At 30.2% G+C, this 14,903-nt stretch overlaps 6 protein-coding genes across 9 annotated transcripts; 1 reads left to right on the plus strand and 5 right to left on the minus strand.

The window, feature by feature from the left end:
• Positions 1 to 1,788: 1,788 nt before the first annotated feature.
• Positions 1,789 to 5,696, minus strand: LOC109601782 (leucine-rich repeat-containing protein 49). Of its 2 annotated transcripts, XR_007548893.1 has the most exons (11): positions 5,562 to 5,696; positions 5,200 to 5,509; positions 4,968 to 5,145; positions 4,541 to 4,819; positions 4,235 to 4,490; positions 3,435 to 4,015; positions 3,115 to 3,383; positions 2,646 to 3,019; positions 2,562 to 2,596; positions 2,363 to 2,506; positions 2,169 to 2,306 (listed from the first exon to the last, which is right to left on the minus strand). XR_007548893.1 is itself a non-coding variant. In XM_020018068.2 (10 exons), exons 1-10 carry the CDS (start codon positions 5,589 to 5,591, stop codon positions 2,106 to 2,108), a joined length of 2,712 nt encoding a protein of 903 aa, XP_019873627.2. In that variant the 5' UTR covers positions 5,592 to 5,696; the 3' UTR covers positions 1,789 to 2,105. The 2 variants fall into 2 exon arrangements, 1 of the variants encoding a protein (XP_019873627.2); XM_020018068.2 differs by having other exon boundaries at positions 1,789 to 2,306; positions 2,363 to 2,596.
• Positions 5,679 to 6,262, plus strand: LOC109601771 (39S ribosomal protein L54, mitochondrial). The gene is made up of 2 exons (XM_020018057.2): positions 5,679 to 5,843; positions 5,901 to 6,262. The coding sequence occupies exons 1-2, from the start codon at positions 5,738 to 5,740 to the stop codon at positions 6,215 to 6,217; spliced, it is 423 nt and encodes a 140-aa protein (XP_019873616.1). The 5' UTR covers positions 5,679 to 5,737; the 3' UTR covers positions 6,218 to 6,262.
• Positions 6,263 to 6,356: 94 nt separating this feature from the next.
• Positions 6,357 to 6,964, minus strand: LOC109602436 (microsomal glutathione S-transferase 1). The gene is made up of 3 exons (XM_020018800.2): positions 6,780 to 6,964; positions 6,653 to 6,729; positions 6,357 to 6,600 (listed from the first exon to the last, which is right to left on the minus strand). The coding sequence occupies exons 1-3, from the start codon at positions 6,897 to 6,899 to the stop codon at positions 6,357 to 6,359; spliced, it is 441 nt and encodes a 146-aa protein (XP_019874359.2). The 5' UTR covers positions 6,900 to 6,964.
• A 289-nt stretch (positions 6,965 to 7,253) lies between these two features.
• Positions 7,254 to 8,944, minus strand: LOC109602120 (dehydrogenase/reductase SDR family member 4). Of its 2 annotated transcripts, none has more exons than XM_020018460.2 (7): positions 8,789 to 8,944; positions 8,345 to 8,477; positions 8,035 to 8,287; positions 7,836 to 7,982; positions 7,640 to 7,774; positions 7,537 to 7,589; positions 7,254 to 7,483 (listed from the first exon to the last, which is right to left on the minus strand). In XM_020018460.2, exons 2-7 carry the CDS (start codon positions 8,407 to 8,409, stop codon positions 7,369 to 7,371), a joined length of 768 nt encoding a protein of 255 aa, XP_019874019.2. In that variant the 5' UTR covers positions 8,410 to 8,477; positions 8,789 to 8,944; the 3' UTR covers positions 7,254 to 7,368. The 2 variants fall into 2 exon arrangements, with proteins under 2 accessions (XP_019874019.2, XP_049822160.1); XM_049966203.1 differs by lacking the exon at positions 8,789 to 8,944 and adding an exon at positions 8,625 to 8,674.
• A 2,144-nt stretch (positions 8,945 to 11,088) lies between these two features.
• LOC126266542 (uncharacterized) lies at positions 11,089 to 11,920 on the minus strand. Of its 2 annotated transcripts, none has more exons than XM_049970737.1 (2): positions 11,746 to 11,920; positions 11,089 to 11,594 (listed from the first exon to the last, which is right to left on the minus strand). In XM_049970737.1, the coding sequence occupies exon 2, from the start codon at positions 11,590 to 11,592 to the stop codon at positions 11,176 to 11,178; it is 417 nt and encodes a 138-aa protein (XP_049826694.1). In that variant the 5' UTR covers positions 11,593 to 11,594; positions 11,746 to 11,920; the 3' UTR covers positions 11,089 to 11,175. The 2 variants fall into 2 exon arrangements, with proteins under 2 accessions (XP_049826694.1, XP_049826693.1); XM_049970736.1 differs by having other exon boundaries at positions 11,741 to 11,920.
• A 1,434-nt stretch (positions 11,921 to 13,354) lies between these two features.
• LOC109601992 (4-hydroxybenzoate polyprenyltransferase, mitochondrial) lies at positions 13,355 to 14,889 on the minus strand. Its single transcript, XM_020018301.2, has 2 exons — positions 14,359 to 14,889; positions 13,355 to 14,309 (listed from the first exon to the last, which is right to left on the minus strand). Exons 1-2 carry the CDS (start codon positions 14,741 to 14,743, stop codon positions 13,567 to 13,569), a joined length of 1,128 nt encoding a protein of 375 aa, XP_019873860.1. The 5' UTR covers positions 14,744 to 14,889; the 3' UTR covers positions 13,355 to 13,566.
• Between the last annotated feature and the right edge of the window lie 14 nt (positions 14,890 to 14,903).

The following is a 14,903-nucleotide window of genomic DNA, read 5'->3' on the forward strand; positions in this document are numbered from 1 at the left end:
GATGTACTTAAATATCAGTTAACCATGAATATACCATTTACATTTTCGAAACTTTATTCCTTTGTTTTAAAAATTTTAAACATAAGAAGAAATAGTTAAAATTTTGTACATGTTGTATATAATCAGTATTTTAAATATATATTATAATAAAAAGACAAATACAAACTTTATATAACTAACAGTAAACTTAAGTACTATTGTACTGAAATTATTTTTATTACCCTGCCTTTAAATTATTTTAAGTGTTAATAAGGTAAGTGCATTTATTCTCTGTCATGATTATTTATATTTTATATTAATTTTTTGATTATGCGTGACGTTTTTTTGTAGTGCTTCAATAATTCGAAATCGATTTTTATATCTTTTTAACAATTCATAAATTTAATTTTACAGATCAAAAAGTGTTACAAGTAGTATAAACAACCATGTGTGCATAAACACTGTAATCCTGTAACTCCCATAAACTTAACTTTCTTTTGCTTGCAGTGGTAGTCAGAGAAAGAACATATTACATTTATTGTTAATTACGAAATGCACACTTCTAAATAAATTAATTAAAATATTTTATACTAATAATTCAAAACAAAGTGAATGTGCAATTCTACTGGATACAGGAATAGAACACATTAAAAAATTATATTAAATAATTTATTTGTACATAACATTTATTAATATTTTGTTGCGAGGCATAAATTCAACGAAATATTGTTTTAAATTAAATTTTACAAATATTCAATTAATAACCACAATTTACCTATATTAGACAGTTTTGATGTTTTAATCGAGACTTCATATCTTTCCATAAGTTATCAATTGGATTTAGATACGGATTTTGGGCTGTCCGTTCTAGAACCTCTACATGGGTATTTTTTACCAATTTTGAACAGCTTTGGGCACATGCTTCGGATGATTATCATGGTTTCTTCTATTTAAAACTGGTAAATTATCGTTGGTTGTAATGTTTCCATTACATCTTTTATTGTACCAATTTTCGGTACTATACTATATCAAGAAAAGAGACCATAACGTTTCTTTTACCGCATTTCAAAGATTTTTTAGTGTATCTGGCGTCCAAATTTTTATTTAGAGGACTACGAACGTATTGTTTACCATGTTTACCATTATTAATATATTTTTGTGGAAACTTTAGTCTTCTTAAAATATTATTTTTTGATACCAATGGTTTCCTTACTGAAATACAGCTTGCTAGATTTATTGATTCAGTCTACATCTGATTGTTCTACTGGACACGCTGATAGTGTATGACTCGATCATTTTTTACTTGCCTAATAGACCAAACAGGATTTGGTTCACTGATTCTTCCAGTTTGTCTGTCTTTAAAAGGAGTTAATTTTTTGTGGAAACATTTTATTGTTGTATTTTCAAATGAGTGTGTTATTTCATATCTGTTAATAACATTGTAAACGATTTTTCGGGAGCATCTTAACTTCTAGTAACGTAAGTAAAAACTTTGATTTTTCATTCCATTTCACTTACTAAATAGTGCCGTACAACGTAAATATATTTGAATGTGCTACTTCTTTGGTCAATCAAATCACCAACCAAGTAATATCTCCGCCGTTTTTAAGATATACGATAAAAAAGCAAAAAAAAGTATAGAATATGGAAATATATTTTTATACTGTTATACTGATAGAATTTTAATTAAATCCTTTTATGAAATATCTTATAATTCTTATAACAACTATTCTAACTATATCCAAAAACTGAAGAACGTTGTTGTTTATTACTCATAACATAGAATAACTTGAGTGTATGTATAAAAACAATATTTAAAAATCATTTATTTTATTAACTATGAAATAGTACAAATAATTCTGATCAGGTCAAGACATTTTGTGCCAACGCAATATTCAATATTATTAAAATTAAAGCTAATTTTGACTTGCAGTAAATTTGTACATCCAATTTTTTATAATGAATCACCATTAAGGGCAGTGAAAATTAATAATAATCTACTCGTTACATGCAATATAGATTAAATTACATCTTTTATAGGAACTGTAAGATTTACATCATAGAAACATGTGAGTTCAAGGTAGGTACTGTACACCTAAAATTAAAAATCTCTAGTGGGCAGTGGATTATTGTTTCATCAGTTCTTGCATTTTTTGTTTCATATACAAATCCATCTGGGAATAATCCAACAGAGTATTACGCACCAACTCCTGTAAAATATTCGGCCATTCCGGATCCAATAATTTTAGCTTCATTGCTGCACTATTCATTTCATCCAACAATGCTGAAATGTGCTGTTTGGCCTTTTGACGAAGTTGTAGGTCTTCCTGAAAAACATCACGTTATTAGTTTATTGGTTCAATAACGGATTATTTTTCTGTACCTGTGATATTGCACCTTTTTTCCACTGTAACGCTTCTTTACTAACTACCATCCGTAGAGCCGGATCCGCAGACATGAGCCATTTTTTAGGATTATACTCGACTTCCCCCTGATTAACATCTATATGCAGTCGTTCCAGCAGTGGCTGTAAAAGAATATCTGGTAATGACCAGAGGACTAGATCGCTAAGCCCTTGATACTCTTCATTTGCTGCCGTGATTTCCTCATCTGAAACCTAAACAGATATGATTTAAAATTTACTGTTAGTTGAAACTGAAACTTGCATCTTGGCCGTTGATAGTTCGAAGTCCCCAATGTGCAAGACGATAGATAGCATAACTACGCCAATCCTTCTCACAGATGGGGTTCCCCTCAGGCTCTATACACAACATCCCTAATCCCTGTACTTCAGCTAAAGCATTTAATTGTCCCAATACTGAAATATTCGTCTCTTTAAACACGAAATTGTCAATATTAGGAAATCGTTGCTTTAAACGATATAGAACCCCAACAATACTCGCAAAATTTACGTAATTAAAATTAATAGTAGTTACGTCATGTGCTTTCGTCATATTCCAATTTTTATCTATGAATCTTAACGCTCCTTGTCCATATACATTTAAATGTCGGCCGCAAATTTCTATCAAATAATCTCCCCCTAGAAAAATATAGCATATCTAAATAAAGAAAACTTCTAAATATATACATATTGTAATGCAACGTTTCATATTAAAATGCATCAAAATATCATACCTTGTTCTCTATCTTTAGGCACTGGTGGAGATTGTTTTTTAACTTTAGCTGTCGCTGCTCTTGCGTTGTTTCTAGAGATAGCGGGTTTACCAACGAATGCACTTTTAATGGTCCTCATTCGAGTTTTACTTGACGTTGTGTTTTCGGAGGAACTGCTGGACTTCGTCTTAACTGATATGTTGGAGGTTGCTGTTTTTGTTGATATATTGCTAGATGTTTCTACTGAACATTTCGTAGGTGTTTCCACCTTTTCCACAGGTTTTGGAACACTACCAAACAAACCATGAATTTATATCACCAATAATTAAATAAATACTTACTGTTCTTCTGGCGCCAACACTTTGTCATCAGAATTCAGCTGTTCTCCAACTTCCTCTACTGGTGGAGGTTCATTGCTAATACTACTGCTTTTGCTGCTGGAAACACTACTGCTAGAAGAGCTTGAAGTGCAATCTGGTTCTTCTTCAGTGTCGCTACTGGCCAAAGAACTTTCGGAACTGTCGACGTTGGGACCAATACTGGACACACTGCTGCATTTTCTTACTCCAGCTTCATTCTTCTCCTCCATCTTATTAATAATCGGTACTAATATGGGAGGTAATTTGAAAAATTCATTAGAAGTATTGGAAGAAGAAGTGTTTTGAGAATTTTCAGTGTCTTGGGATGATGTTCTTGCAAAATGAAGCTTTTTATCAGGGAGCGCTGGTACTTTAGTTTGATGATCTGAGAGAAGTTTCGAGCGAATTGTGGATTTAATTGTTAATTTAGACAGGGAAGTCAATATTATGTCTGAGTCTGGTTTTAGATTTTTCACTGTCTTGTCAATGGCACTGGCATTATTTGTCAGACATTTCGTTTGAGAACGAAGTAATTCCCAGTTTGTTCTAGCGTTGGATATAACCTGGAATATAGAACAAAATATCTAAATACAAGTAATAAAAAGATTATAAGTGCATAGGAATGTTTACTTAATTTTATTCAGTAAATATGAACTTATCTCTTATTTGTAAAAATTTTTGAAAACAACTAAATATTAATATAATGTAATTCCTAGAAATATAACGAAGTTAATAATGTTGTCGTAATTTTAAGAAAAAATATTATTTAACAATAGTATTACCTCTTCTCGACGAACATTTAAACAAACATCGCTTGTCAAATCCATGAAGGCTGAATTGGTAAGCTCCTTATTCCTGCGCCACGCCATTGCCGATTTGCGCACTTGATCAGTAATTTGCATTGTGTTAATTTTCACCAATAAAGGCAAATAAGACACAAGGAATGAAATACATTCACTATTTAAAAATACTGGATTATTGTCAATGGATATTTCTTTTATATTGGAAGATTTAGCTATGCTACTAATATCTTCCACGCTAAAACATGAAATGCTGAACAATTGCAAAATAAAATTAAATTCAATTACTTTTGCAAATCGTTGTTGCTTAGAAACAATTTTGATAAACTAGGTGTGTCTCCAAAACCTAGAAGTTTCTTACATCTGTTTCTCCTTAGATTTAGTTCCTGTAAAGAACTCAGTCCCTGAAAGTCTGTAGCACCAACATTACGAATCTGATTGCCTGCTAAATTCAACACTTTTAATTCAGAAAGAGAACCTAAACCGTTTATATGAGCTATCTGATTCCCATGTAAGTCCAGCACCTCTAACTTCTTTAGACTCTCCAATCCCTCAATTTTTCTTATTCTGAAATAAATTTAAAATAGAGTCTTCTCAATGTGCTATATGTAAAAATTAAATAACGTTTTGTGTATAAATTTATATGAAAATACGAATTAGAGATTAAAATAAACTTTTTAATATTTGTTACACATAAGTATAGAATATATCTTACCGATTTTTACCCATTAATAGTACCCTGATATTTTCTAAATTAGTCAATCCACTGATTTGTTCCAATTGATTATCATATACATCTAGAAACACTAAAAACGGAAATTTTTGTTCTATCAAACCATCTAAATTATTGACTAAGTTGTGCTGCAATGATAATAATCTTAACCTATGTTCCCCTAAAAAAATTAATGGAAATGTAAATGAAAAATAAAAAATCATAAAACACTGACCATCAATTATGGGGAAGCTGATCAGTCCACGTCGGTCTAAACTAATCCTATCACTATGTTTCTCTTTTTCTGCTTGGGAACGTGAAACATGTACAACTCCATCAGCGAATGTTTGTAATGTAACAGGGTCACACAAATTGAAGGATTCATTGACTTTGGATACACTCGAGGCATTTAATGTGCTATGGGACCTAATAAAACTTCTCCTCGGCCTATTAGGAAGGGCTGGTTGTATTTTCAACAAATTTTTCTCCTCATGATGATCTCCTGCTTTGAAATGAGTCTGTATTCTAAGGGATTTCTTCTTTTCCTGACAGAAATTTGGGTTAATTACTATTTAATTTTAAAAAGAATTTACCTACAATTGTAGCTGCGCTACTACTTATGGGCATTTATATTTCAAAAAGCATTTTAATTTTAAAAAATATGTTCTGTGATTTGTTTGACGTATGTGACACAATTACGGGTTTGTTTATTTAGGTTATGTTCGATAACCTCACTGTCCTTAAGTGTGTTTAGTTGTCAATAACAAGTAAAAATGAGTACAAATAGTGCATTAAGTTTATTAAATATAAGGACACAGCTGTTAAGAATAACACAAATAACAACACAAAAATGTAATTACGCCAAAAAGGAATCTGCTGGTAAATTAATTGAATTAAATAATAGTTTAAGATTGAGGTTACGTCATTTTCTTATAGGAGTTAGTATGATAGGAGGGGCTTTGAAAAAGAAAAAACTGGGGAAGTTGGGTCCTGTAGTAGAAAAAAAAGTTTTACCTGTTGAAACTGATGCGAATAAATTGGTAAATTTCGCCTGTGGCACAAATATTTTCAAGACTGGTGAAGACATTCAGCTCAAGCCTGACAGTGAATATCCAGAATGGTTATGGAATATTAGAACTGGAGATCCAAAACCATTGGAGGAATTAGATCCAAATTCTAAAGAATATTGGAGAAGAATCAGAAAAATGGCAATGAGACGGAATAATAAATTGGCACAATTAAAAATGTTTTAAATGTACATATACATCAATTATTTAATATACACTAGGAAAGTTGAAGTTTGTTAGCTTATTTCTTTTTTCTTAAGGATAATAGAACTGAAGTTGATAGTCTCAGTAGTCTATTAAAATGTACAAGAATATAAACTTTTATTCAACAATAAAACTGTAAACATCTCACAGTTAAATACAGTAAAATTCCAAAACTCATCATAAAAGAAAGTAGACGGGCAGGTTGGGGTATCACAAATACTGCATAAACAACAGTATATGCTATTCTTGATATTGCATACAACATGAATAGTTGCTTGGTTGTCTGTTCATGTGGGTTTGTTAGAATATACAAGTAACCGACGATGAAAAACAACGGTATGTTCTGTACATCATTTAAGAACGCCCTAAAAATTCATTTAATTATTATAGATAATTCAGTAAATATAAAATGTGTACCTTTTTATTCTCTCAACTCCTTCGTCGGATTTTTGTTTTGTTTGTATTGCAATGGCATCTTCTTCATTGTCGAAAGCCTGATAAATTAAAAGTTTGTTGAATATTTTAATCAAAATAAAACACTTACCATGACTCTAAAGCGCTCGAAGTTTATATAAATTGTCATAAAAATCACTTTTAATACTAAGATAAGACATGTTTGAACGTATATTTTAAAAAGTTTTTCATCCACAGTCAATACCATCATGAATCTGTAGCACAAAGTTCATTTAGTATTATAATGCCAACAAAGTACAGTACAATAGTACTGTAGTAAAGTTAATTAATTTTCCCGACTTAAATAGTTATACTGTCTTAAAAGTAAACATTTCTTACAATGGCATTAATTACCGTTATCTCTAATTGCACTTTGTTTTATATATTATTATCGATTACTGTGAAATTCTAATAAGGTGAAACAAATTTCGCTACTTTGAATAATTTAATCATGTAAACTTTACACATTACACGCACATAAACATATATGTTTGGCAATGAATTCCAACATATCAGTCATGTTAATTTCTTAGATATTAAGAGGAACATTAAATAAAACATAGAGAACAATTATTATATAATATAATTTTTAAGTCTATTGCCAATAACTCACAATGAGTAGCAATATATCTCAATCATATTAATAGTGTAACAGTAAAAACAGCGTTGCACAGTTAAAATTACAATCTTGAAGGCATTCCTCCTGAAGCAATTATGCTCTCACCAGTAATGTACGCTCCATCATCGGAAGCTAACATTGCAGCAACACCACTAATATTTTCTGGAGTTCCAAACCTGTTACAAAAAAAGTTATATTTATAAAGTTAATTAAAGAGTTTATCTATTACCGTTTTAAAGCGATTTGACTTAACGCAATTTCCTCTGCTGGACCCGTAGTCAACTAAAAAATAAAACTGTTATTTACATAAAATTTAATTAATAAATACGCACCGTTTCCGAAAATTTCGTTTTTATAATTCCCGGAGCAATACAATTCACTGTGATATTATCAGAAGCCAATTGTTGTGATGCTGCTTTAGTTAAGCCAATGAGAGCAGTTTTACTAACAGAATATGCACCAAGTAACTGTAATTGATAATATGCTTATAATATTAATGTTACTGACTTATATTATACAATGTCTTACATCAAAAGGTTGGAATCCTGCGATGGATGAAATGAATATTATTCTTCCAGCTTTACTTTTCCTAAGTAAAGGTAGAGCTTCTTTGGCCAACAAATAAGATGCCTTCACATTTACTTCAAAAATCTTATCCCATGACTGTTCGCTAGCCTATAAATAAACATTAGAATAATGTTAATTATAATATTTGTCTGATACTCACATCCAGTACTGCTCCAACTTCAGGATTCACTGCAGCATTAGAAACAAGAATATCGAGTCCACCAAGTTTTGCTGCCTCTTGAAATAACAACTTTCTGTGTTCAGCATTGCTTACATGACACACTACTCCGTGAACAGAGAGTCCTTTGCCTTTCAACTGTTGTAAAGCTTTATCAACATTGCTTTGCTTACGGCTGCTGATTAACACTTTTGCACCTTCTTGAGCAAACCTTTCTGCTATAGACAATCCAATGCTACAAATTAACTATGGTTATGTATGTGATTTATTTAAGAGGAGGACTAAAAGCTACCCTTCAGTTGAAGCTGTGACAACAGCTATTTTTCCAATCAATCTTTTGCACACCGAACCGCTCATGATGGATGATTTATGCAATTTTTATAATAAGTGAAGATTAACTTACACTGACCTTATCTCATTAGCCACTGTAATAACAATTTTTATTTATAAATGTGTATTAATCAGAGAACTTTGAACTTTAGCACAAGTTAAAATTTAATAAAAGGTGTATTAACAAAAATAAGTTAATATGTTGATTTGGATATTTAACATAGCAAAATGTATAAACATACACTTCCAGTGTTTACATTTGGTGTTTTGTGATTTGTATATTCATCTAAAAACAAGGAATAATATAGAATGTAACAGTAGTTGCATACTTGAATATGTACGTTTTAGAAAACAGATCAAATCTATAAAAAAATCATAAACCATGTATTATGTAACGAATGTTTACCTTGAATAACATGAACTGTTGACACTGACCAACAATCGGTTTTGTTTATTACATTGCAAGATTGTTGGCACTGATAAAATATAAGGTGTATTAGCTAGTATATTTTGCACAGAAAACGTGAAATTGAAATGCGAAAAGCTCTGTTAATATGTATATAAATAAGAGGAGAAATAATCAATAACAAAAATTAAATAGCGTAGTACAAATATTTATAGACAATTTTTAGCACTATATGGTACGTAGTACGTACTACGTACGATAAGTGGCGTACCGCACAACGGTTCAGAAGCAGAAAAAAGTATTTACATTGAATTGAATTTTCTATCAGTTTAACATATACAATTTTAAACATGCAAAATTGAAACATAGATAAATGTATAATTCTGAATGTTTCGATAAAGATAATCCTTATATTAACTCAAATACATACATTTGTTGTTAATCATTATTACAGCAACTTTTGAGAATGTTAAATGTATTTCTCTGTATTGAATTGGACATAAATAAAACAATTATAATTTTGAAGATAATTTTTATTAATTAAAAGAAAAACAAACATAAAGGGACCTACACCAGAAGGGGAACCATCACATTATCTCACAGTGAGATCAACAAACATTTTTTGTAGCCTTGTCTTAAAAAGAACAATAGAAAAGATAATAAACATTATATATTGTTATTTTTAACAAATTGTACATTAATATAAATAAACACATTTTAAAAAATCACATCAGTCTTGAAGATTTTGTTGTACCTTGGGTAACAGTTTGCTATCAATATATAAATAAAACAATTAATTAAATATTTTAGAAATTTTGTAGTTCAAATCGGTTTTAAAATTTTAAAAATAATAATTTTCTCTAATCACCAGATTATTCTATATTTACAAATATTTTCATTTTAAATTTACATAAAATAAAATCCAATTATAAACTATAAATTTATGAATAGACTTTTATCTAACTTCGAAAAATGTAGGCAATGTAATGTTTAATTTCGAAAAAATTTAATTGAATATTTATAATAAATTACAGCATATATACATTATAATTACATACTATCCTCTTTTAAACATCAACTCTCTTGATTTACATTTTCATTTGGCCTGGTAGGGAATTAGTAATGAATTGGGAGCAGCCAAATAAAATAACAGTCTCTGGATATCCCCAAAACGACGTATTTACTTGTACACTGGTCAACTGCAGTCTGTGGCTCTTATCAATTCTTCACGGAATTGCTTTTCTTCAACGTTTTTTTCTGGAATGAATCTGACTATCTGGCTAAACTGTGATACTGCTGTTTGTAGAATTTATATCAACAAGCACCTTTTCTATTACATTATAGGCTTCTTAGAGAATCTAATATTTGTTTAACAACACATTAATTATCAATATTTAAGAGTTAATTTTAAGCGCAAATAAAAAATGAAATCATGAACATTGAAATCAAAACATTATTTTATAACAATATTTATCTAATGCAAAATTGAATTAAATGTTTATAAATATTTCATTTTAAATTTACAAAAATAAATATATAAATAAATGAAGTGCAGATACGAAATATTAGATAATAAATAGAATTTTATTTAGTTTATAAAAATATAGGTAACGTAATGTTTAAATTCAAAAAATGTTCAGATTATTATTTATTATAATTCTTAGGGCACATATAAATTATAATTATATAATATCATATTTTATACCTCATATCTCTATTCATTTACATTTTTCATATTACATATTTGGTCTACTACAGAATTAGTCACAACAGCAGAATCTCTGAATGATCAAAAAGCGGTGTGTATACTAACGCGCACATTGGTCAATCTGTTATTAATTCTAAACGAAATCGCCCTTTTCCAACGGTTACTATTGGAATGATTCTAACAATCTATTTAGATGTAACACCGCTGATTATAAAGTTTATATCAGTCAAAACGTTTTCTATTATATTGTAAAAATTTGTGTGATAATTTTTAAACTAATATTTGTTTAAAAATAAATTTCATTTTTTATCGATAATAAAACTAACAACACATTAATTATCAATATTAGTTACTATTGAGAGCAAATAAAAATTAAGATTGTCTGAAAACAAAATATTATTTTATAATAATATTTATCAAATGCACAAGTTTTTTGGAGTATTATCGTTCCATAAAATTTTGGCACAAAATATTCAAAATATTTTAAATTTTAATTAAATATTTAAATATATTTATTTCATTTTAAATTTACAATAAATAAAATGTGAATTAATTAATAGAATTTTATTTAGTTTTTAGAAATGTAGGTAACGTAACATGAGATTTTGAAAAATTTACTGTTTATTATTTAGAATAATTCTTAAAGCATATATAAATTATAATTGCATACTACCCCATTTCATGCATCATTTTTTTCTTCAACGGCATTTTTCTCTTTGGATGTAGGGGCTAGTAGAGAATTGGCCATGTTTTGGGAGAAGCCAAACAAGGTAGCAGAGTCTCTGAACAACCCCAAAGCGTTGTGGATGCCAACGCGTACATTGGTCAACCGACGTCTGCAGTCCTGTATCATTTCCAAACGGGCGTGTTCCTCTTCTACTGTTTCCTTTGGAATAACTCTAATAACCTGAGTAGCTGCGGCACCTCTGGTTATAGAGTTTACGTCAATTAGAACCTTTTCCATTGCATTAGTGGCAGCTTCGCAGATGTCTTGAGATTTTTGAAACTGAAATATTACATCAAACAGCGGTCTCGCTTTGATGTCTAATTTTTCGGGCGCGGTCAAATTATTTTCAAGGTCTTCCTTTTTGGACATGTCTAAATCAAATACATTAAATAAGTATGTATACAGTAATGGATAAAATTGACCCAAAGTTTTCTATGGAGCTTTGTCAATAATAGGAAATACTTGTTCTCATATTACTCTTAAATACCAATAATATATAAAAGAAAAAAATATTTACCTTACTTTTGTATTTAAACTTGGAGGAAACTGTCAGTAACCAGTGAGATTTGAACTAGGTTAGGTTAATTCTTTTTCAGTGACGTCGTGCACAATCGGTATGCGCAGCACATGAGATTTAAGTACGCATCGGCTTAATTATGGGTGACTCAAATATAGAACTTATAGACTTATAGAAAAACTAGTTATGGCTACGTAGTAGAGATCATGGCTCATAACTACTAATGGAATAAGTATAGAAAAAATATATACATATATATATTTATTAAATAAATTATAAATTGTGGAAATATTTTTAAATTTGCCGCTAGAGGGCCCACCTTGATTTATCAAAAAAATCTTTCCAATTTATCAATTAGATCTGCAGTCAATATTATTTATATTGTTATTTATTTTATTATATATTTTAAGAATATGAAAGTGAACGTTGAAAGGTAAAATTCGATAGTTTATAGACCTCATCCACTAGAAACATTGATATACCACACCATTAAGCTACCAAATTTTTTCGAAAATTCTAATTAGAATTACATATATATATTTATGTGTCCTCTTTAGATTTCGTTGTGTTTGTGTGCTACATTACCTTACCAAATACGCCTTTGTACTATTTTACTAAAGTGGTAAAACGTAATGAATTGTTCAATCTTCATATCTTCAATTATAACGCTGTTAAAAATGGACTGAATAAAAACACATTTTTGAATAGTCTAGTTTATTATATACTATTTATAAAACAAATTCAAATATAAAAATGCATACTGGCTTGTTTAAAAAATCATGCATTTTAATATACTATTTTTCCTTATATGTTTGGTCAAATAAGGCGTCAGTCATCGCTTTGGAGTGATTAAAGTTAATTGTGGACTCCTTGAGCAACCCCAAAGCAATATGCATACCAACGCGTACGTTGCATAAGTGGGCCCTGGTGTTTTGAATCAATTCTTGCGAGGGTTCCTCTTCTGCTGTATCTGATAAAATTCCAACGGTTGCGATTGTATTAGTTATAGAGTTTACTTCGGCTAGAACTCTTCCCATGGCCTGAGTGGCACCTACACTGAAATCTTGCGATTTTTTATATTGATATATCATGTTAAACAGCGGTCTTGCTTTCACGTCATACGTTTTAGTAGCAGGGTTATCCTTTGGCACATCTGTATTTTCAGACATATCGAACTGCAGGACTAAATAAATAACCCGAGGCGAATGACAGAGAAACTTGAATGATTTTTAATGACGTGAACAATTCAAAGAACGTTGTCATGTCAATTTATTGTTTTTATTAAAAAATGAAAATAACAATTTGTTTAGATATTAATAGAAAAACAAAATACAACTCCTCATTTTAATACTCTTCGTAAATATCACCAAATGATCTAATCATTTAAGAATAAGAAATTATATAGAAATATAAAAACAATGTAATTGGGTTGTTGCGGTTATTCATTCTTGTACACTTGGTTTAAAAGATAATTTAGTTATAGATTGCTTAAATAAGGGATTCTGGAAGGAATGATGGTTGTATGACTTATGTATGGTACCATACCAATTGTAGGAATTGTTTTATGTTATTTGGCTAAAATTAAAACAATTTTGGGTAGTTCTATAGTAAGTGTTTCCATATTTTTATTTTGGGTTTAATAATTAACATAAATTAAAATCGTTCTATTTTTTGAAAAAAGATATCACTAATCAGTATAACAATATTGCTTAATTCAACATTTAAATAAAATCACAACATTTTTGGTAAAATTGATGCAAGTTTTATACTTTTAGAACTTAAATCTTAATATGGCAATATCACATTAAAACTTAATCTAAAATTATCTAACTGACCAGCACATTTATATCCTTAAAATCTAACTTTGTTTTTTTATGATCTTTTTTTAATAAATTTCCTAAAAATATTCCTGAGAACAAAATGAATCCTATCATAGCATTTGATATAAATTTACTAGAACAATCTGCTGGATTATCAATATCCAGAGTATAAATTTGATTGGCAAGATGACTGGAAATCAGTCCTAAAGCAGCATAATAAGGCCACGTTTGGTCATTCATGATTCCTGATAATGCCAAACTAGACATCATTGTAGTTGCAAACCCACTTAACCACAGTTTTGTATCTTTGTCAAATTTAAGTGCTGTTGATTTTATACCAATTAGGACATCATCTTTTTTGTCTTGATGTGCATATATTGTGTCATAAACTATAGTCCAACATACTCCAGCAAAATATAAAGGTAAACATATGGCTAAGTCAACATAGCCTTTTATGGCACTGTATCCTAATAAAGCGCCCCAATTGAAAGTAAATCCTAGTACCAGCTGGGGCCAATAAGTAAACCTCTTCATTAAAGGATAAACCCCTACTAAAAGCATGGAACTTGCACCAAGAAACACACTATACCAATTCAACTGCATCAAAATAGTCAATCCGACACTTAGTTGGCAAGCTAAAAAAGTCATAGCTTGTTTCATCGACACATCACCATTAACAAGAGGTCTATTCCTGGTTCTCTCTACTTTGGCATCTATGTCTCTGTCCCACATGTCATTTATGGTACAACCTAAAATGTTCACAGTCATACAGTGTTTACAATTAATTTGTCATCATACCTGCTCCTCTCATAACTAATGCTCCAGTACCAAACAATGCTAACATGTACAAATCTGGAATACATCCCGGGGTGGCTGCAGAAGTTATGCTCCACGCACAGGGCCAGAACAGGAGCCACGATCCAATTGGTTTATCTAACCGCATGAGTCGCAGGTAAGGTTGGGCATTTTTCGGCGCTGTATTGACTAGTTTTTCTGCTAATTTTACCGGTTTAATTGTTATTATGTTGTTTGTTATGTTTTCATCGTAATTTGTACTCGTCGTGGACTTTAAACAGCATATAATGCTGTTTTCCTTCGTTATTCTTGGTATTCTAACCTTAGTTTTTCCATCGTATATATTCGGTAGTTTCTTGAGCTTTGATAGAGCCCGTATCGTAAACATTTCTAGGTATCTCTGTTCTCTAATTGTTTTTTCGGGTATCACATTTTATTAATGTTTTTAAACAGGCTTACACATTTTTCAATGTCAAAAAATTGTCTCACCTTCGAAGCCACATGTCACCATCGGCGGGAAATTCAACTGGTTTCATAGATGTTATGAA

Source organism: Aethina tumida, chromosome 1, assembly GCF_024364675.1.
Source record: "Aethina tumida isolate Nest 87 chromosome 1, icAetTumi1.1, whole genome shotgun sequence".
Taxonomy (NCBI): domain Eukaryota; kingdom Metazoa; phylum Arthropoda; class Insecta; order Coleoptera; family Nitidulidae; genus Aethina; species Aethina tumida.